Source organism: Vitis riparia, chromosome 5, assembly GCF_004353265.1.
Source record: "Vitis riparia cultivar Riparia Gloire de Montpellier isolate 1030 chromosome 5, EGFV_Vit.rip_1.0, whole genome shotgun sequence".
NCBI lineage: Eukaryota > Viridiplantae > Streptophyta > Magnoliopsida > Vitales > Vitaceae > Vitis > Vitis riparia.
The window spans coordinates 662,725-685,829 of NC_048435.1; the positions used below are offsets into that span (position 1 = coordinate 662,725).

The 23,105-nt window shown below is 32.7% G+C and overlaps 5 protein-coding genes across 5 annotated transcripts; 3 read left to right on the forward strand and 2 right to left on the reverse strand.

Annotated features, from left to right (window-relative positions):
* Nucleotides 1-3,286: 3,286 nt before the first annotated feature.
* On the reverse strand, nt 3,287-4,210 carry LOC117914796 (major allergen Pru av 1-like). Its single transcript, XM_034830268.1, has 2 exons — nt 3,940-4,210; nt 3,287-3,811 (listed from the first exon to the last, which is right to left on the reverse strand). Exons 1-2 carry the CDS (start codon nt 4,121-4,123, stop codon nt 3,516-3,518), a joined length of 480 nt encoding a protein of 159 aa, XP_034686159.1. The 5' UTR covers nt 4,124-4,210; the 3' UTR covers nt 3,287-3,515.
* A 3,351-nt stretch (nt 4,211-7,561) lies between these two features.
* Nucleotides 7,562-8,457, forward strand: LOC117914798 (major allergen Pru av 1-like). The gene is made up of 2 exons (XM_034830270.1): nt 7,562-7,851; nt 7,980-8,457. The coding sequence occupies exons 1-2, from the start codon at nt 7,668-7,670 to the stop codon at nt 8,273-8,275; spliced, it is 480 nt and encodes a 159-aa protein (XP_034686161.1). The 5' UTR covers nt 7,562-7,667; the 3' UTR covers nt 8,276-8,457.
* Nucleotides 8,458-10,810: 2,353 nt separating this feature from the next.
* Nucleotides 10,811-11,675, forward strand: LOC117915422 (major allergen Pru av 1-like). The gene is made up of 2 exons (XM_034831010.1): nt 10,811-11,081; nt 11,204-11,675. The coding sequence occupies exons 1-2, from the start codon at nt 10,898-10,900 to the stop codon at nt 11,497-11,499; spliced, it is 480 nt and encodes a 159-aa protein (XP_034686901.1). The 5' UTR covers nt 10,811-10,897; the 3' UTR covers nt 11,500-11,675.
* A 6,249-nt stretch (nt 11,676-17,924) lies between these two features.
* On the forward strand, nt 17,925-18,866 carry LOC117915421 (major strawberry allergen Fra a 1.05-like). Its single transcript, XM_034831008.1, has 2 exons — nt 17,925-18,201; nt 18,324-18,866. Exons 1-2 carry the CDS (start codon nt 18,018-18,020, stop codon nt 18,617-18,619), a joined length of 480 nt encoding a protein of 159 aa, XP_034686899.1. The 5' UTR covers nt 17,925-18,017; the 3' UTR covers nt 18,620-18,866.
* A 3,226-nt stretch (nt 18,867-22,092) lies between these two features.
* LOC117915408 (major allergen Pru ar 1-like) lies at nt 22,093-22,838 on the reverse strand. The gene is made up of 2 exons (XM_034830989.1): nt 22,573-22,838; nt 22,093-22,469 (listed from the first exon to the last, which is right to left on the reverse strand). Exons 1-2 carry the CDS (start codon nt 22,754-22,756, stop codon nt 22,171-22,173), a joined length of 483 nt encoding a protein of 160 aa, XP_034686880.1. The 5' UTR covers nt 22,757-22,838; the 3' UTR covers nt 22,093-22,170.
* Between the last annotated feature and the right edge of the window lie 267 nt (nt 22,839-23,105).

A 23,105-nucleotide genomic window follows, 5' to 3' on the forward strand; every position in this document is an offset into this window, starting at 1 on the left:
AGTGAGCGAGCCTTGCTACAACCCACGTTCCGTTGCTCTCCAATGGTGTGTCCGGACGCCCTGTCCGGACATCTTTCCCAAGGATTCCAAAGAACTCTCCTCAATCTCAGATTGCTTTGGTGATCAAAAAGCTATCAAAACACAAAAACTGAACACAATTTGATTAGAATTGCTTGCAAAGGTCCTTAATATGTTAATTGGGTTAAAAGGTGATAACTACTACTCAAAAGTGTTTTAAAAAAGTTTATTATAAGCTATGAAATAACACTTTTTGGATAGTAATCAAATATCTACAAGTAGTAACAACCTATGGACATGGAATATGGTCAAGATCAAATTATCGACATGTGCTCAAACTAGTGTCTAAATTCACTTGGGTAAATATTGATGACCAACCCCTTGATATGTGTTCTCTTACGCTCTCACCAATCAGTCAACTGCTTGCATGTGAAACATCATGTCTAACTTGCAAGTATGTGTTGAATATTATTTTGTTATCTAAAACATATTGAAATTTCCCAAAATGGCTAGATGAATTTGCCGTTTGCATTTTGTTAGGATAAAACCCTTGAAAACATCATGATGTAATAAAATAAGGTTTAATTAATAACTTTATTTATTTATGATTCCTATTTCTATCCTTATTTACATGAATTGTTATATAAGTATTCATATCTCTATAACTTGCATTGTATGTGACTTAGGGTGCATTAGGAGTTATATAGAAAATTCAAGTCATGTGTTTCTTACAAGATGATAAATAGTTCACAGTCAGTTGATGGATTTAGGTAATCTATTAGAGACTATAGTGTACTACCTCCTAATTTAAGGGATGACTTTTCTTGATCATTAAGATAATTTTCCCAAGGTGAATGCACTGTATGTACAATTACGCATCAAACAAGACTTACGATGAATCATGACATTAGCTTTTGGGTAATTATGATTCACCTCAAAGGAACATATTGTCATAATCCCATGAGATATCATAATGCTGCTCTTAATAATATTTGTTACCACCAACCTTTATCAACAATGACCCAATCTGTAGAGAATATATGAGCACCTTAAGGTCTCACCCATAAATCAAAGCCTCCTATTAACTTTAGCATAGTTTCAATGTCCTATCAAGGTTGAGAGTTCATGTAGTTTAGTAGTTTGGCGAATCATGACTACTCGATAGTTAACATGTCATGATTCACCAAAGGTCATGTCCAATGGATAACCATACACACTAGTACATTCATCATGGAAAAAAAATCTTAATGACCAAGACAAATCATCTCTCCAATTAGGAAATAATGTACTATATATAACCTTTAATGGATTGTCAAAATCCATAAACCAACTATGAACACCTTATCATCTTATAAGAAACTCATGACTTGTATTTTTTATACAACTCCTAATACACTCAAGTCATGTAAAATGCAAGTAATAGGGTTATGAATATTTAGATAACCAATTAATGTAAATAAGATAATAAAGGAAACTAAAATCTTACATGGATAAATTTATTAATGAAACTAAAATCTGTTATATAATGTCATGCTTTGTAGGGCTATATTTTAACAAAATCCACTAAAAACCTTAACATTATGTAAATATTCTCTCAAGTTTGAAAGCTCATGCAACATAGAAGTTTAGTGAATCATAATTACCCAAAAACTAATATCATGATTCATCATAGGTCCTATTTGATGCGTAACTGTACATACTAGTACACTCACCATGGGAAAACTATCTCAATGATCAAGGCAAGGCATCCCTTAAATTAAAAGGTAGTGCACTATAGTCTCTAATGGATTACCTAAATCCATTAACTGAATGTGAACTACTTATTATCTTGTAAGGAACACATGACTTGAATCTTCTATATAACTCTTAATGCACCATAAGTCACATGCAATGTAAGTCATAGAGATATGAATACTTAGATAACAATTCATGTAAATAAGGATAGAAATGGGAATCATAAATAAATAAAGCTATTAATTAAACCTTATTCTATTACATCATGATGTTTTCAAGGGTTTTATCCTAACAAAATGCAAGCGGCAAATTCATGTAGCCATGTTGGGAAATTCCAATATGTTTTAGATAAAGAAATAATATTCAACACATACTTACAAGTTAGGCATGATGTTTCACATGCAAGGAGTCGACCGATTGGTGAGAGCATAAGAGAACACATATCAAGGGGTTGGTCATCATTATTTACCCAAGTGAATTTAGACATTAGTTTGAGCACATGTCGACAATTTGATTATGACCATATTCCATGTGCATAGGTTGTTACTACGTGTGGATATTATAACATTTCATGTCACATTCAATGTTCCCAATACTTTACAACTAACTCATTGTTGTCTTCATATTAATAGTCTATCTATTGAATTTCAAATGATATGGATTGGATAATACCTTAAACAAGGCGGCTGAAAAGAAGACCAAAGAAAAAAAAATATCCTTTTTTGTGGAGAAGGTAAGAGTATACGTTGTTATAGTTGATGTGATCAAGATGATGATAATTAGAAAACATGCAAACCATCAATCCTTTTATATCCTTGAGATCATTATAGCTTTGGCACACTACCGACTAACAAGGCATGAAAATTGTAATAGTGATTTTTTTATTTATTTCATGTAAATGCAAATATAAATTTCTTTGTTGTGTGTGGTGATAGGATAAGCACATAGATGGAAATTGTAATACCGATCCTTCTATTTGGATGCCCATGCAAATGAAAATAGCATGTGTCATCTCAACTATGGGCTTAACATTCCTTAAGTTTGTTCATAGTGATTTGGATGAAAGTTAACTTCAAAACCTTTGGAATAAAAATAATAAGGAATAGGTTGAAAAGTACTTTTGTCGAGAATGAGTCATTTTTTAGGTTAAACTATGTCATTTTTGAGGTTAAACTATGTAGAGGGTTAGATTTGCAAAACTAGAATTATTCCATCCATCATTGACTTGTTGATAAGTGTTCTTTCTATTAAATTGAAGCATTTGGCATACCTCTTAACCCTATTGTGGGCCCTAAGGTAGAAGTCATTGTGTTATAAGAAATTAAATAATCATTTAATAGAAACCAATTTTTAAAAATAAATTAATAAATAAACAAAATTAAAAATGGTTTTCCAAATAAAGTATTTCCAGTTTACAGCATCGATCATGCATATATCAAAATAAATAGCTCTCTACAGTAAGTCACTAACAACAATCTTAGTGACTAATTTGGACTCAGTGCAGTGCCAGATTATTGCTTAATTAGTGAAAAGATGATTTTCCATATATTTATTTATTAAGGCAATATAACAACGACTTTTCATTGAAATAAAACATTACAAGTACTCCCAAGGATCACACCTAGGAAACTCTTATTTCTAAGCCGAGTCTACTTTGGCCATACGGCAAAAAACACAAAAGATCCAAACTTATTAAGACTGATGCTATGAATATGAAGGTGGACTCAAGAGACTAATATCTATTTTACCACAGGCATTTTCACTTAATAGGCATCAGGGTGTGCAATGATGTAGGCTTCAATAGCCTTGAACACTGCGAGAGACTGCTCTTTGCCGCCCTTAACGTGCTCTTCACTGATCTCTACACCGGCCTTGGTGTGGTACTTTTTGGTGTTCTTGTAGATGCATCCTCCATCAGGAGAAGGCACCACTTTGAGCTCATGAGAAATTGATTCAATGCCGCTCGTCAAAACATCTCCGTCAATCACAGTGTAGCTGAATGTGAAGTTCTCTTTGTCAATCGCATCAACCCTGTGTGTCATGCTTTTGAATTTTCTGCCTGCAAACAAGAAAAAGAAAAAGAAAAATAAATAAATTAAAGAACCCCCGTTAGTCTATCTGTTAACATGTTCATGGCACCATGCAACGATGGTTATATGTGCTGCAATGATTATAATAGAAACTAACCTTCACCAAAGTGAATCTTCTTGATGGTTCCGGGACCTCCCTGTCCTTGTAGGATTTCCACACTCTTGATATCTTGAGGCCTTATCTTGGGAATGAGGTTGTCAGAATCGAGGATAGCGGCCTTGAACATCTTGGCTGGGGGAACCGAGGAAGTGACCTCACTCTCGTAAGTGAAAACACCCATGATCTTAGCGTTTGAAATGAAAAGGATCAAAAGAGGAAGAGAAGGAGGATTGGTTGGTTTGCAGAGAGTGGTTTGAGGTGAGGAGAGATGTGAGAACAAGAGGTGGTATTTATAGATTGAGGACCAAGGTTCCCTTGTGTGAAGTTGTGTCTCCAGTTTTCAAAGGTAGAGACGGTTGCATCTGAGGAAGGTTCTAAGTAATATACTATTTTTCAATAAAGGAGTTCTATTCATGATGTCAAGTGGGAATCGCTGGTTCGTTTTAAGTGGTGGTCTAATTCGTTTTGTCTTTCTTTTTCATGTTTTTTTTTTTTTTTTTTTGGTTTTTCGTTTTCTCGGCCGGAGGGGGGAAAATAGAAAAGAAAAAAAAAATAAAACAAAATAAATGCGTGGATCTGATTAGCGAGAAACTTATCCTTCTACTTTCAGTGCATTTAGAGGTGAACAACATGTAGAATACAACAGGAAATGAATATTTTCCTTGTGATTCATGGAGAATGGCATAATCCGAGTCCAGAAATGCAGGCTATAAAATTGAATAAATATTTACAAACTGATAAGCCCCTTTAAATTGATGAAAACAAATCGGGAATGTTAAAATGCATGTGCTCTTGGTATATTCCCGGCGGCTTTTCTATTTTTCCAAACAACAAGAAGCTTTGACTTAATTCAAAAACGGATGGCTGCAATAACTCCAACATGATCATGACTGTAACTTGGTAATGACCCTGGAAGATCAAAAATAGATTGATTGGGATACGGGAAAATTTTTGGAGTGAAGTAGAATGAAGGCCAGTGTGGTATTAACAGATTGGCAAATCAATTCAAAGAGCTAACTTATTGGACAACTACAGTTCTTGCTTAGCGAGTAAACTGTAAAGCTAGCAGAGAAAATCAAAAGAATCTGGCTGTTAAAAGGATTATTTGATTAAAATGAATGAAAGAATCCTAATCTTGCAAATTTAGCCCTCTACATATTTCAATCTCAAAAATAACCTATTCTTGATAAAAAATTCCTCCAGCCTATTTTCCCTCTTATTTATCCCATTTCTTCAAACTTTGAACTTCAATGTACCTTTATTCTTTTTACCTCCATTTATTTTTCTTTCAATTCTTATTTATTGATTGTTCTAAACTCTTGATGAGATGTAGTGAATATCTAAAAAGTCTCAACTTATTACCATTTTTTTTCATGTGCCATGGAAAGGGACTTAAAAGCACTAAATAGACATAAAAAGTGTGGAGGAGCATTATCTATATGACAAGTTCTAATGATGGTAAGTAATTAAATTCAACCATGTAATTTATGGTACCTTTTGTTTTGTTGGCAAATTTGCTTTTTATATACATATAAATATATGTTAAATAGAGTTTTAAGATAACAAATAAAGTTGCGCTTCTTAGTTGTATACCAAACTTTACCAATGTTTTGAACTTGATGCAGGTAATTAAGTTTATATATATGTAGTCATCCTATATTAATTCTATATTATTACTATAAAGATTTTTTTTTTTTGTTAAAAATAGTTGCGAGTCACAATATTAAAAATTATTTAATAATTTAAACAATTTTTGTAAGGGTAGTATTTGTGATAGTAAAGATGATTAACAATTTATTTATTTTTTATTTACTATGGTTAACTTCAAAATCTTTGGAATAAAAATAATAAGGAATAGGTTGAAAGGTATTGTTGTCAATAATAAGTCATTTTTTAGGTAAGGTATGTGAAGGGTTAGATTTGCAAAATTGGAATTATTGCATCCATCATTGACTTGTTGGTAAGTGTTCTTTTCTATTAAATTCAAAGATTGGATATTTATTAAAGACTTATCCATGTGTCTTTATAAGATATATCATTCCTAAAAATCAGCAATAGGACGAAACCCACCAAAAAGCAGCCTCAATTATTCAAACACAACCAACTTGCCTGAAACTTCTGCATCCAATTTGGAAAGTTCAAAGTACTCCACCAATTTTGATTATCAAATTAGTGTCCACTTCCTGAAAATCAGTTCCAATTTGAGGATGAAAATACATCAACTTGCCTGAAAATTTTGCATCAAAATCCTCAAAATCAGAAAATCTTTGATTATTCTACATCAAAAAAATGGAAGTTGGTCAAGATATTTCTTTTTATTTGTTGGCCTTTCTTTTACAGATAACACTGATGACACACAAAAAATGTCTAGGTACACAACTTTCTTTTATTTTGAAGAATCATCACTCAAGGATATGCATTGAAAAGTATAACATAATGGCTAAATTAGGAAAATTATATGGTTAATTATCTATTTCATTTCTCATGAGTACCATAGTAATAATAATATTGGTTCCATCAATGAGAAAGAATTCTTATAAAGGGTAATTGGATGGTTATACTAGAAACTCAATTGTATAGTACTTGGTGGTAAGAAAAAAATGGCTGAATTGCATTTCTTAAAACACTTTCTCAAACTACTAGAACCCTCATTTAAATGGTATGATGAGTATCATGCTACCATGGGCAGATTAAAACTGTGGTTAGTTTCTTCTGGTTTTCTTTTCTTGATTTACAGTTTCCTGGTTAAGCTAAAACTGTAGTTGTCCCATAAGTTAATTAGTTCTCTAAATTGATTTGCCAATATGTAAATACCACACTGGTCTTCATTCTAATTTTTTCTCTTCCAGGGTCGTTTCCAAGTGACAATTACCAGGTAGGTGATGGGATTTGTCTCCATTGCTATTCTTCTTCAATCCTGTTGAAGTCGTTGCAGCCATCCATTTTTGAATAAAGTCCAAGCTTCTAGTTGTTTAGAAAATTAGTGAGGACTCCTTGAATATAGAAGAGTACATTTTCACATTCCAGAATTTGTTTTCACCAATTTAAAGGGATTTATTCATTTGTAGATATATATTCTATTTTGGCCTGCATTTCTAAATTGGGATTATGCCATTCTCCATCAATCACCGATATTCCACAATGTTGACTGCAAAAAGGGTGTGCTACCCAACTGCAAATATATGATGAAAAGTAACTTGAATGCCATAACTATTACAATGTTAATATCCACAAAAAAATTCATTTCCTGTTCCATTCTACTTATTCTTTACCTGTAAAAAGCACTAGTCCTCAGATGTCTACCGAGGAAAAGGATAGGTTTCTCACTTGTTAATAATAATATCCACATATTTGCTTTGTTTTGTTTGTTTGCTTTCTTTCTTTCTTTCTTTCTTTTCCCTCTTTTTCTTCCTCCTAGCTACCCCCACTGAAAAAAAAAATTAAAAAGATTTAGGCCACAACTTGAATTTAACGAGCCGAGTCCAACATGAGATCATAGTACTCCTTTATGGAAAAGTAGCGGATTACTTTGAATCTTCCTCAGATGCAACCGTCTCTGCCTTTGAAAACTAGAGGCACACCTTCACTCGAGAAAACCTTTGTCCTCCATCTATAAATGCCACCCCTTGTTCTCACATCTCTCCTCACCTCAAACCATTCTCTGCAAACCAACCAATCCTCCTTCTCTTCCTCTTTTGATCCTTTTCATTTCAAACTCTAAGATCATGGGTGTTTTCACTTACGAGAGTGAGGTCACTTCCTCCGTTCCCCCAGCCAAGATGTTCAAGGCCGCTATCCTCGATTCTGACAACCTCATTCCCAAGATAAGGCCTCAAGATATCAAGAGTGTGGAAATCCTACAAGGACAGGGAGGTCCAGGAACCATCAAGAAGATTCACTTTGGTGAAGGTTAGTTTCTATTATAATCATTGCAGCACATATAACCATCGTTGAATGGTCCCATGAACATGTTAACAGATAGACTAACGGGGGTTCTTTAATTTATTTATTTTTCTTTTTCTTTTTCTTGTTTCCAGGCAGAAAATTCAAAAGCATGACACACAGGGTTGATGCGATTGACAAAGAGAACTTCACATTCAGCTACACTGTGATTGACGGAGATGTTTTGACGAGCGGCATTGAATCAATTTCTCATGAGCTCAAAGTGGTGGCTTCTCCTGATGGAGGATCCATCTACAAGAACACCAAAAAGTACCACACCAAGGCCGGTGTAGAGATCAGTGAAGAGCACGTTAAGGGCGGCAAAGAGGAGTCTCTCGCATTGTTCAAGGCTATTGAAGCCTACGTCCTGGCACATCCCGATGCCTATTAAGTAAAATCGCCTGTAGTAATTGAGATATTAGTCTCTTGAGTCCACCTTCATATTCATAGCATCATTTGTGTTTTAGCCATATGGCCAAAGTAGCCTCGGCTTAAAAATAAGAATTTCCTAGGTTTGATCCTTGGACTTGTAATGTTTTATTAGAATGAAGAGTCATCGTTGTAATACTTTCATAAATATACTGAAATTATTAAGCAATATTCCGGCACTGCACTAACTCCAAATTTGTCACTAAGATTGTTGCTAGGGAATTACTGGAGGGAGCAATTTATTTTGACATGTGCATGATGGGTTTACACTGGAAATACTTTAATTGAAAAACCATCTTTAAATTTATTTTATTTAAAAAAAAATTGTTTCTATTAAATGATTATTTAATTTATTATGACACAATGACTTTGACTTAGGACAAGAATAGGATTAAGACCCAATCCTTCGATTTAATAGAAAACAATACTTACCAACCAGTCAATGAAAACAACACTTACCAACCAGTCAATGATGGATGAAATATCTCCATTTTAGGAAATCTAACCCTAGCTCCACATATTTTAACATAAAAATGACTTATTCTTGACAAAAATACTTCTCAACCCATTCCTTATTATTTTCGTTCCAAAGGTTATGAAGTTAATTATAATTATTATGATCAATCATTGTGAAAAACTTAATGAATGTTAAGTCCATAGTTGAGAAGGGACATGCAATTTTCATTCATAATTTATAATGTCCTCTCACAATGTACAAAAAAGTAATTTATATTTCCATTCACATGGTATTAAAAAAAAAAATCACTCTTCTAGTTTTCATGGCTTGTTAGTCCATAGGGTGCCAAAGCTATAATAATCTCAAGGATGTGAAAGGATTGATCATTTACATATTTTTTTATTATGGCCATATTTGATGGCATCAACCACAATGATGTGTGTTCTTACCTTCTCCTCTAGAAAGGATTCTTTCTTGTTGTCTTCCTTGTTTAAGGTATTATCCAATCCATATCATTTGCGTTAGAATATTTGGAAAAACTTCGATCCAAGCCTTGGATTGTGAGGTGCATACATCTATCATCCTAAGGATCCTAGATTTAATAGAAACAATATATACACACACATATTAAAACATTAGATATAGAAGTTTTGAAAACTTTACTTTTGATCTGGATGTTCTTATATTAAATCCAATTGGTGAAGAGGATCTCAAAACCTACATATCTTCCACCCAATGTATCAGTACTTTTGAAACCTTGTACCTGAGAAGGGCAAACATCTCTCTACAAGGATGAAGGTTAGGATTCTTTTTCTCCGGAAGTCAATGGATAAGAATGTGTCTAATTTTAAACCCCTAAGGGAGCTTATATAAACTTTTTTATAGGTTTAAGTGACTTAAATTCATATTGGGTTTGGGTCACTTAATTTAGCACATTAGGTTCTAATTAATTATTGGGTCATAATTAACTAATTAACTTAATTAAAAAAAATTCATTCATAAGCTTCTGTGCAATCTTATATTTTACTAAAATACTCTTATGTGTACACTTATGGGGAAGAAACAAATAAATCCATAAAATAACATGTCATCGAGAAATGTGAGCTAAAGCATGGATCATTGAGACCCATAGAAAAATATGGGTTCCTCATAACCAATTTTAAAGTTGACTCAACATCTCATCATAGAGAGTCAACTGCACTTTACTATTTTATGAAAATTATATCAAGATTAATTAAATTCAATTTAATCAATTTCTGGGGCTCATAACCTATTATCCACTACATGTAAACTCCCCATAAACTAATGTATATAATTAAAAAGGTACAAAATGTTAACCTCTTAAAATTGATCACTTCTGCTAACCTCAAGTCTTACATCCACTTATAATTTGATAAATTGATATACTTTAACTCACCAACACTATATTTCAAATTACACAAAAAGAATTACTACACCACCACAAATTTCAAGTTCCTGGCAGCCATTACAGCCATCCATTTTTGAATAAAGTCCAAGCTTCTAGTTGTTTACAAAATTAGTAAAGCCTCCTTGAATATAGAACAGTGCATTTTAACATTCAAGAATTTGTTTTCATCAATTTAGAGGACTTCTCATTTTGGACATATTTATTCAATTTTAGCCTGCATTTATGGACTGGGATTGCGCCATTCTCCATGAATCACCAATATTCCACAATGTTGACCGCAAAAAGGGTGTGCTACCAACTGCAAATATATGATCAAAAGTAACTTGAATGCCATAATTACAATGTTGATATCCAAAGAAAAAATTCATTTTCTGTTCTATTCTACATATTCTGTACCTGTAAAAAGCACTAGTCCTCAGCTGTCTATCAAGGAAAAAGATAGGTTTCAGCCGAGTCCAACATGAGATCATAGTACCCCTTTATAGAAAAGTAGCGGATTACTTTGAATCTTCCTCAGATGCAACCGTCTCTGCCTTTGAAAACTAGAGACACACGTTCACACGAGGGAACCTTGGTCCTCCATCTATAAATGCCAACCCTTGTTCTTAGATCTCTTCTCACCTCAAACCATTCTCTGCAAACCAACCAATCCTCCTTCTCTTCCTCTTTTGATCCTTTTCATTTCAAACTCTAAGATCATGGGTGTTTTCACTTACGAGAGTGAGGTCACTTCCTCGGTTCCCCCAGCCAAGATGTTCAAGGCCGCTATCCTCGATTCTGACAACCTCATTCCCAAGGTAAGGCCTCAAGCTATCAAGAATGTGGAAATCATACAAGGAGAGGGAGGCCCTGGAACCATCAAGAAGATTCACTTTGGTGAAGGTTAGTTTTGTATTATAATCATTGCAGCACATATAACTATCACTGCATGGTATCATGAACATGTTAACAGAACAGAATAGACTAATGGGGGTTCTGTTTTTTTTTCTCTTTCTGGTGTCCAGGCAGCAAATTCAAAAGCATGACACACCGGGTTGATGCGATTGACAAAGAGAACTTCACATTCAGCTACACTGTGGTTGACGGAGATGTTTTGACAGGCGGCATTGAATCAATTTCTCATGAGCTCAAAGTGGTGGCTTCTCCTGATGGAGGATCCATCTACAAGAACACCAGCAAGTACCACACCAAGGGCGATGTAGAGATCAGTGAAGAGCACATTAAGGGTGGCAAAGAGGAGGCTCTGGCATTGTTCAAGGCTATTGAAGCCTACGTCCTGGCACATCCCGATGCCTATTAAGTAAAATTGCCTGTAGTAATTGAGATATTAGTCTCTTGAGTCCACCTTCATATTCATAGCATCATTTGTGTTTTAGCCATATGGCCAAAGTAGCATCGGCTTAAAAATAAGACTTTCCTAGGTTTAATCCTTGGACTTGTAATGTTTTATTAGAATGAAGAGTCATTGTTGTAATACTTTCATAAATATACTGAAATTATTAAGCAATATTCCGGCACTGCACTAACTCCAAATTTGTCACTAAGATTGTTGTTAGGGAATTACTGGAGGGAGCAATTTATTTTGACATGTGCATGATGGGTTTACACTGGAAATACTTTAATTGAAAAACCATCTTTAAATTTATTTTATTTAAAAAAAAATTGTTTCTATTGAATGATTATTTAATTTATTATGACACAATGACTTTGACTTGGGTCGGCAAGAATAGGATTAAGCCCAATCCTTCGATTTAATAGAAAACAATACTTACCAACCAGTCAATGAAAACAACACTTACCAACCAGTCAATGATGGATGAAATATCTCCATTTTAGGAAATCTAACCCTCCACACATTTTAACATAAAAATGACTTATTCTTGACAAAAATACTTCTCAACCCATTCCTTATTATTTTCGTTCCAAAGGTTATGAAGTCAATTATAATTATTATGATCAATCATTGTGAAAAACTTAATGAATGTTAAGTCCATAGTTGAGAAGGAACATGCAATTTTCATTCATAATTTATACATGTCCTCTCACAATGTACAAAAAAGTAATTTATATTTTCATTCACATGGTATTGAAAAAGAAATCACTCTTCTAGTTTTCATGGCTTGTTAGTCCATAGGGTGCCAAAGCTATAATAATTTCAAGGATGTAAAAGGATTGATCATTTGCATATTTTTTTATTATGGCCATATTTGATGGCATCAACCACAATGATGTATGTTCTTACCTTCTCCTCTAGAAGGGATTCTTTCTTCTTGGCCACCTTGTTATTTTCGTTTCAAAGGTTTTGAAGTTAACTATAATCATCAAGATATCATTATGAAAAACTTAATGAACTTTAAGTCCATAGTTGAAAAGAAACATGTAATTTTCATTCTTAATTTATACATGTCCTATCATAATATACAAAAATGTAATTTATATTTTCATTCACATGGTAACCAAAAAAAATCACTCTTATAGTTTCCATGGCTTGTTAGTCCATAGGATGCCAAAGCTATACTAATTTCAAGGATGTATAAGAATTGATCATTTGCGTGTTTTCGATAATGACCATATTGATTGCATCAACTATAACAACGTGTGCTCTTTACGTACCTTCTCCTCTAAAAGGGATTCTTTCTTATTGGCCACCTTGTTCAAGGTATTATCCAATCCATATCATTTGTGTTAGAATATCTAGAAAAACTTCATTTGAAGCCTTGGATTATTGTAAGGTGCATACATCTATCGTCCTAAGGATCCTAGATCTAATAGTAACAATATATACACACACATGTTGAAACATTAGATCTAGGAGTTTTGAAAACTTTACTTTTGATTTGAATGTCCTCATATCAAATCCAGTTGGTGAAGAGGATCTCAAAACCCACATATATCTTCCACCCAATGTATCACTCTTGAAGTTTGGTACTTGAGAATGATAGACATCTTTCTCTACAGGGATGAAGGTTTGGGTTCCCTTTCTCGAGAAGTCAATGGATAAGAATGTGTCTAATTTTAAACCCCTAAGGAAGTTTATATAGATTATTTTTTTTATGGGCTTAAGTGACTTAAATTCATATTAGGCTTGGGTAACTTAATTTAGCACATTGGGTCCTAATTAATTATTTAACCTTGTTGGATTGTAATTAACTAATTAGCCTAATCTAAAAAAAAAAACCCATTCATAAGCTTCTGTAAAACCTTGCATTTGATAAAAAATAAATAAAACACTCTTATGTGCACAGTTATGTATAAGAAACTCAAAAATCCTTAAAATAGCATATCACTAAGAATGTGAGCTCAAACAAAGACCATTGTGATCCATAGAAAAATATTGGCATCATCATAACCAATTCTAAAGTCGATTGAACATCTCATTACAAAGAGTCACTTGCACTTTAGTATGCTATGAAAATTATATCAAGAATGAAATGATTAAATTCAATTTAATTATTAATTTCTCAAGATTATGACCTACTCTCCATTACATGCAAACTCCCTATGAACTGATGTTCATAACTTAAAATGCTACAAACTATCAACCTCTTAAAATCAATCACCTCTATCATCCTTAAGTCTTAGATCTACTTATTATTTGATAAACTAACATATTTTAACTTACTAAGAGTATATGTCAAATTATTTCAACACCATAGATTTCATGATCACTAGTCCTTAAGATCACACAAGATGACACATTATCTCAAACTTATGAGATATCAAGGTACCTATAATCATCTGTCTTGATCAACAATAACCTAATCCATAGATAATATAAGACCACCTTAAGATCTAACTCGGAAGTTAAAATCACTTAAGACCTTAACATTAGCTTAATATCCTCAACACTAGCTCAACATTCTCTCAATGTTGAAAACTCATGCAAAATAATAGTTTGGTAAAGTTATGACTACTCAATAACTAATATCATAACTCACCATAGGTATTATCTCATATGTAGCCATACACACTAGTGCACTCATTATAGAAAATCTCAATAATCAAGACTAGTCATTCTTCTAATTAGGAGGTAGTACACTGTAACCTAAAAGAATTTATTAAGTCCATGAACCGATTGTGAATAACTTATCAACTTGCAAGGAACTCATAACTTAAATCTTCCGTGTAACTCTTAATGCACCTAAGTCATGTATAATGTTAGTGATGCATGCATGAATGCTAAAATAAATCTTAATGCAAACACATATAAAATAGTGGAAATAGAAATCATAATATATAAATGTATTAATGAAATCTGACTTTGTTAAATCATGTCATGCTTTTAAAGCTCTATCGAAACAATTTGTCATTGGATAGATAGATAATGAGTATGAAAATAACAATGAGTTAATAATAAAGTATTAGGAGCATAGAATGTGACATGAAATGTCATAATATCTATAAGCAGCTGTAATAGTATGTGCTCATGGAATTCACATGTGCATGAACTAATGTCTAAGTTCACATAGGTTGAAATTGATGACCGACCTCTTAATATGTTTCTCTTATATTCTCACCAAGACAACCAACTACTTGCATGTCAATTGTCACAGGATATCATGTATAACCTAAAAGTATGCATTGAATTGTATTTCACCATCTAAAACATATTAGATATTCTCCACTTGGTTGCACAATTTTGCCACTTGCATTTTTATCAAAACATTCAAGAAGCAATAACTTAATATCCATTTGAATGCACTTCATGTTTTCTATTTTTTTTTAAATGAAAAATATTAGTAAATTTTAATTAAAATATAGAATCTCTTAGAGAATTACACTGAAAATGTAATGGTTTTTAAAAATTGATTAAAAATATTTTACTATACTAAATTTTAAAATTTTTTAAAGTAATTTTTAAGAACATAAAATAGGTCTATAATTTTTGTATCAAATTTTCTACATTTGTATAGGATTTTTTATTTAAAAACAAGAAGTGTATTCAAATAAAGCCTTAGTTGTAGATTTAGCTATTTTGAACTCAACTTTCTTAATTTTGAGAGGCATCATGTACAAACTTCTTTTGTAATTATTTTTAACTTGAATATAATTGGTGCACTTCTATATAATCATCACTAATGCCACTAATTATCGGGGGTAGTTTCATGCTTTGTCTTTTATTTTATGCCCTTTCCATTATGGTATTATCATGTGGGAAACCATAGTTTGTATTAATGATGGTTAGAATTAGTGCACTCTGAGCTATTTCACTTCTAAAATGGTCAATTTGGGTCACTTGTCCATCATTAGCATGCACCATCCCAATTCATATTCCAGTCATGATCATAAGAGCCTTTAAGTGGCTCATTGTTAAATCTTATTCCATTTTCACTACCATCCAATAGAGTCTCGAATCACTCATAATGAATGAGTCCACTTTTATACATCAACATTAAGTTATATCAAATTCTTTCTCAATCTCGAATGATATATGGTATTCAAAATAAGAGTTGCAAATCAATTTATAACCATTATTCTCATTCTCTATTCTATTGTGATAATAAAAAAAACCCATTACTGCAATCAAAACTAATAAAAATTTTCAAAACCCCATCCTCATGTAATTGTATAGGAGTTGTTGGTATTTTAGCACCAAATACATACTTCATTGAAATAAATTACTTTCTTGGATCTAGCTTTAGAATATCATACACCAGCCCTAATAATTCTTCATATGAAATAATCTTCAAGACTTCAAAGCCTTTAACTCCACATCCTTCAAAACAAAAATCATTTTGATCATGTACCCAGTCTTTTTCATATAGAAACATTATTCCTAATTCATTAACCATTAAGATAATAAAATAATCCCAACTATTAATATAATTACACAATAGTAGAATATTTTTAAGCTATAATAGAGCATTACTATCTATAAATTGGTATTCATTTTCAAAAACTTATTCATTGCTAAATTCATTTATTTTAGTAGACATTTAATTTTTTTTTTTGTGAACAAGAAACAAACAAATATTAGTCATATCTACTATCACAAATACTGCCAATATTAATGCTACAAAAATAAAATGTTTCTCAAAAATTAAATAATTTCAAATATTGTGACTCTCAACCTTTTTATCCAAAAAAAAAAATCATTAAAAGAATGATGTATTTAGGCTTTAGTTCATGCCATGAATTTCAAGGTTAATGTGCGAATGATTCAACTCCAAGTTGAATACAATGGAGAATAATAATAATATAGAGAGATTTAACCTACGTTCAAAACGTGGTAAAATTTGTCAACCAAAAATTGTAGCTTTATAGCTTTATCTATTATGTCAAAACCCTATTTCACACACACAACATTGGTATAAAGAGCAAATATGCCAACAACTTCAAAATCACCATAAAATTCCATAATTGAGTTTTATTACTTACCATTATTTGACCTTGCGATATTGGCAATGATTTAATACACATGTTATGTCTATTTCCTATTTTTAACTTACCTTTTCATGGCTGCAAGTTAATGACAAAAAAAAATGGTCCAACTTTCTTATATATTCAAAAAATTCAATGAATAAAAAATGAAAGAGAAATAGATGGAAAAATGGTCCAACTTTCTTATATATATTCAAAAAATTCAATGAATAACAAATGAAAGAGAAATAGATGGGAGTGAAGAGAAGAAACACATATTGATGTTGAAAATTTGAAGAGATGATATGATAAATAAATGAGAATGGAAGAAAAAACTAGAATTGGATGAAAAATAAGCTGAAGGGTATTTTTGTCAAGAATGGGTCATTTTTTAGGTTGAAATATGTGAAGGATTAGATTTGCAAAATTACAATTCTCATTCATTTTAATCAAATAGCCTTTTAACTGTGGCCGGTTTCTTTTGATTTTCTTTTGATTTGCCAATCAAAAGAACATATTCCCTCTACATTGTAATTACTACTGGCCTTCATGCTACTGCACTCCAAAAATATTCCCTCTATATCTCAATCAATCTATTTTTGATCTCCCAGGGTCATTTCCAAGTTACCGTTATGATCAGGTAGGCCAGGGGATTTGTCTCCATTGCTATTCTTCTTCAATCTTGTTGGAGTCATTGCAGCAATCCATTTTTGAATAAAGTCCAAGCTTCTAGTTGCTTAGAAAATTAGTAAAGCCTCCTTGAATATAGAAGAGCGCATTTGAACATTCCAGGATTTGTTTTCATCAATTTAAAGGGACTTCTCACTTTGTAGTTATTTATTCAATTCTAGCCTGCATTTATGGACTTGTATTGCGCCATTCTCCATGAATCACCAATATTCCACAATGTTGACCCACAAACGGTGTGCCACCGACTACAAATATATGATCAAAAGTAACTTGAATTCCCCGTCTGTTACTATGTTTATATCATGGAAAATATTTATTTCCTGTTGTGATCTACATATCGTTTGCCTGCAAATGCACTGAAAGTAGAAGGAAAAGTTTCTCATTAATTGGTTAATAGTAAGATCCACACATTTGTTTTGTTTTGTTTGTTTGCCTTTTTTTTTCTTTTTTTCCCTTTTCCCCCCTCTCCGCTGAGAAAGAAAGAAAAAAGGAATTAGACCACCACTTGAATTTAACCAGCCGAGTCCAACATGAGATCATAGTACTCCTTTATGGAAAAATAGTGGATTACTTTGAACCTTCCTTAGATGCAACCGTATCTGCCTTTGAAAACTAGAGACACACGTTCACACGAGGGAACCTTGGTCCTCCATCTATAAATGCCAACCCTTGTTCTTAGATCTCTCCTCACCTCAAACCATTCTCTGCAAACCAACCAATCCTCCTTCTCTTCCTCTTTTGATCCTTTTCATTTCAAACTCTAAGATCATGGGTGTTTTCACTTACGAGAGTGAGGTCACTTCCTCGGTTCCCCCAGCCAAGATGTTCAAGGCCGCTATCCTCGATTCTGACAACCTCATTCCCAAGGTAAGGCCTCAAGCTATCAAGAGTGTGGAAACCATACAAGGAGAGGGAGGCCCTGGAACCATCAAGAAGATTCACTTTGGTGAAGGTTAGTTTTGTATTATAATCATTGCAGCACATATAACTATCACTGCATGGTGTCATGAACATGTTAACAGAACAGAATAGAATAATGAAGGTTCTGTTTTTTTTCCTCTTTCTGGTGTCCAGGCAGCAAATTCAAAAGCATGACACACCGGGTTGATGCGATTGACAAAGAGAACTTCACATTCAGCTACACTGTGGTTGACGGAGATGTTTTGACGGGCGGTATTGAATCAATTTCTCATGAGCTCAAAGTGGTGGCTTCTCCTGATGGAGGATCCATCTACAAGAACACCAGCAAGTACCACACCAAGGGCGATGTAGAGATCTGTGAAGAGCACGTTAAGGGTGGCAAAGAGGAGGCTCTGGCATTGTTCAAGGCTATTGAAGCCTACGTCCTGGCACATCCCGATGCCTATTAAGTAAAATTGCCTGTAGTAATTGAGATATTAGTCTCTTGAGTCCACCTTCATATTCATTGCATCTATCAGTCTCAATAAGTTTGGCCTTTTGTGTTTTTGCCATATGGCCAAAGTAGCCTCGGCTTAAAAATAAGAGTTTCCCAGGTCTGATCCTCGGAGTATTTGTGATGTTCTATTGCCATGAAGTGTCATTATTGTATTACCTTAATAAATATATTGGAAATCATCTGTTTTACTAATTAAGCAATATCTGCACCAATTCCAAATTAGTCACTAAGATTGTTAGCGAATTACTGCTGGTAGAGATTTATTTTGATATATGCATGATGGTGTAAACTGGAAATACTTCATTTAGAAAACCATCTTTATTTTATTTTTTTTATAAAAAATTGTTTTCTATTAAATGATTATTTAATTTACTATAACACACTGACTTCTACTTAGTGATAAACACCACACACCGATGATAAACACCAGTCACAGCAACCCAGCAGCAGCAGCAAGAATGCAAAGTCTCCAACAGATTCCACACCTCACAGTTGGCATGAGCTTTTCAGTCCTGAAACTGACTTAACTGTTAGAAACTGTCTGTGAGAAACATACTCTCTGATATGAACCGACTGTCATCTACCGTATATAAGAACACATTCATGAATAACAAAGAAGTGTTCCATTCTTCTTGAAATAAAAAGAACTTCAAAATTATTTTACTTAGGACCCACAATAGGCTTAAGATCTTCATAAGTTGTCTCACCAATGAATCTTCTTTCATGTTTCCAAGAAGCCATGAAGCTTAAAGTCCATCATTGCTAGTTTGGGTTTCGACATTTTTCCTCCTTGTCATCCTTAAATTCTTTAGGGGGTTCTTCTCCATTTGACAAATGATGAACACCAAGATTACGAACTAAGAGAGTGATCGGTTGCACCACAACAGCAAATCGGTAGTGTTCAGTTTGATGGGGATCAAGCTGGAGCAGTGGTGAAAGGACTGGATGTTTAAATCAGGTTATGTATGTGGGATAGAGGATGAAGGCATGTTTGTGGAAGCAAGTCATTATATATAGTATCAAATCTAAATCCTAACCTAGCAGGAATTTATTTGATCCTATAAAAATGTTTATCCATTTGACTCTATAATTCAACGGATACAATATGGTATTGCATGTGATATCTTTTATCATATAGCGGAAAAAGTTTGTTGAATCATATTTTAAAGGGTGAAGATTATGACATCTAGAATGGATAATATTTATATTAAATTTTTTTTTTTTTAAATCATTATTCAACATTTTGCTATATTTAATTTCATCTCCCAAGTCGGCAAAACCACTAGAAGCTTAGACTTATATTCAACAACGGCTGCAAGGGTCAATATTGGCCATCACCATCTGTTCTTTTCCTCCTTTCACAATTTGAGATTTGGCCACATGTCCTCCGTGGCTCCAATTTTATTAAAATATTTTCATTTTAAATATTTCAAAATATACAATTGGCAGGTCAGATTTTAATCAACATCACCTAGTGTGAATACTAACAACATAAAATTCTCGTACGGACCGAGGATTGTGACAGCACCCTCAAGTCTCCAAACTATGGCCATATATATCTGAATCTCATACTTGCATTAATATTAAAGAAATTGATATCCGCCTAACTACTATGATTTATAATTAATTTTCTTGATCTCAAGGTCTTCATCAATGGGTTGGGAAAATTAAAGTATGTCATATTATGATTTTTTAAAAAATTTTTTAGTCACTTTTTATGTAGTATAAGAAAATAATTCAAAATGAGTGGGTATAAAAAATTTATTTATTGTTAATTGAATGAATGGTTTAAATAATTTATTGTCTTGAAGAAAAATTCAAAGTATAAATTTAAAAGAATTAAGATTAGAAAAAAGTCAATTGTCATCATTCAATAGTTGACCTTGTAGGTTACTTTCAACTCCTATATGACAAAATTAAGAGTAAAAAAATCCCTAATAAAACAAAGTCCAATATCTCAATTGTTTATTTAAGTTATGTTTTGTTTCCAAAAAATTTAAAGGAAAATGCAAGGGAAAGAAAATACAAAGGAAAAATAGAAGGAAAAAAAAATGAACGAAAATAAAAAAAATAGATTAAAAGTTGATAAATTATTTTTTTTGTTACTTCAAACTCATTTTATTTATTTTAACTCATTAATATAAAGATTAAATAATTTAAAAATATATAAGTTTTTAATTAGTTTTAATTATATTTGATTTTCTTTGATATTTTTCATATGACAACCAAACATGAAAAAATCATTTTCCTTTACATTTTTTTTCTTTTCTTAGTATTTTCCTGGAACCAAACATAACCTAAAGGAATTTAAAATGTATTTAGGTGAAATAAGAGAAGAAAATGAGAACATTATCATGTTTCAATGGCTTAATAAAAATGAAAAAATAAATCAATAGCTCTATATATGAAGGAATATGGATTGGAATCTATAAGAATATGCCAAATCCTATTTTATATTATCCTTTATATATGATATAAAATGCCTCTTACACATATCGCAATGTTACATATATGATATTGGATTAATCGTTCCTTACACAACTGGCTATGCTATATATAAAATGTTAAGAGTCAAAATTGGAGGCTGATCTATGATGCTTCATAATGAAGTTACAATTTTTTTCTTTTTTGTCTCAAAGATAAATTATTAGCAAGTAATACTTCTTTGTTTTGTTTAAAATACAAATTCATCTTTAACCTCTAGTGGCTTGCACATTCAAAATATAAATTAGAACACTCCTTGTCTCTTGACAGCTGATTTGAATGCATCAAGTAAAATATAAACTTCTTATTAAGAAAGAAAGTTTACCTAAATTACTTAAATTAATCTAATTCTTTTTCCCCTTTTTCCATGACTTTTTCACTTTTCAATTAAGTTAGGCATTGAGGTGCTCATATTTAGGAGCCGGTGAATTGAACCAATTCAACCTGATATTTGGCGGGGTTTGAACAAACATTTTTAATACTAAGGTTAAATTTGTGTTAAGTTTTTTTCAACAAAAACTCAATTTAGGTTGGACTAGGATCAAAGTTCGAATAACTCAAGCTTAATTCGAATCGATTTAATGTTTTTATAATATTTATAATATCTATTATTTTTTATATAATAATATTTATTTAATTATCAACCTGACTAACTCCTTCAAATTGCAACCCTATTCATATTGGATACACTTAGATTTTTTTTTTCCAAGATTCATAACATCTTTATTTAGACTAAATATCCATTATCTAAATTAGGAAAATTTGTGAGATACCAAAATTAGAGTCCTTGTATGATTAAATTTGGACTATGAAATAAAAAATTAATAAAAATATAAAATATCCTTTTTTATCTGTTTTTCCATGGAAATGGATCAATATCTTTGAACAATGTGGGTCTTTTATAGACTACGAAAGATTAATATTCTCAACAAAAACCAGCCAGAATAAATAAATAAATAAGGTTTTCAGAGCAGAGCCAAGGAATGAATTTATGAGGGTCCATTACATTAGAAAAAGTAATCACAACTCCTCGTCAGGGTTAGCAAGAAGGTAGGCCTCAACCAGCATATACACTCCCATGGCTTTTTCCTTCCCTTCTCTGATACTCTCCTCCTTAATCTCAAACTCCCCCTTAGTGTGATACTCACTCCTCGTCTTGCAAATGCATCCTCCATCACCAGATTCCTCGAATTTCATCTCATAAACAATCGATTCAAGCTGATCACTAAGCACACCACCTTCAATCAAAGTGTATCTGCACTCTAGCTTCTCTTTGTCCACTGCATTGATCTTATACTTCAAATACTCGCAATCACTATCTGTAAAAAAAACCAAACCAAATTCCTCATTATTCATACTGATCTGCCGCAGATATATTATAGGAATTTTCACTAAGAAAGTCGATTTTCTTGCTAGACTAACCACCAGAGAAGTTCGTCTGTGTAATGCTTCCAGCCCCACCATCACCTTCAACAAACTCGATGCTCTTTACTGATTCAGGCACCAACCTGGGGACAAGGATATGGGAATCCACGACCAGCGCCTTGAACATCCGAGCAGGAGAGACCGGAGTTACAAACTCTTGAGTAAAAGTTGTGACACCCATCTGTGCTTTGAAGGGGAGAAGGAGCTGAAGATGATCAACTTCGATGCAGAAGGTTTTGAGATATGGTGTTATATGGTTAGATTTTTGGTTTTGAGGTACCCTAAGTACTGTGAAAGTCTATATTCAAATTCAATCTTGATAGCACTCCATTATGGACTCATTCAATCCCTACATCCACAAAGATGAGCAGTTCAAGATTATAATAAAAAAATTTAAGGTGGCCGCTAGAAGAACTTTCTGATAACCAAGAAAAAAGGGTTAAGTAATTTGATTTCTAATCTGAGTCTACACAAGTTGATATATAATTTATACGCCTAATAGATTGGAAATCATTCCGTCCACCAGCTAA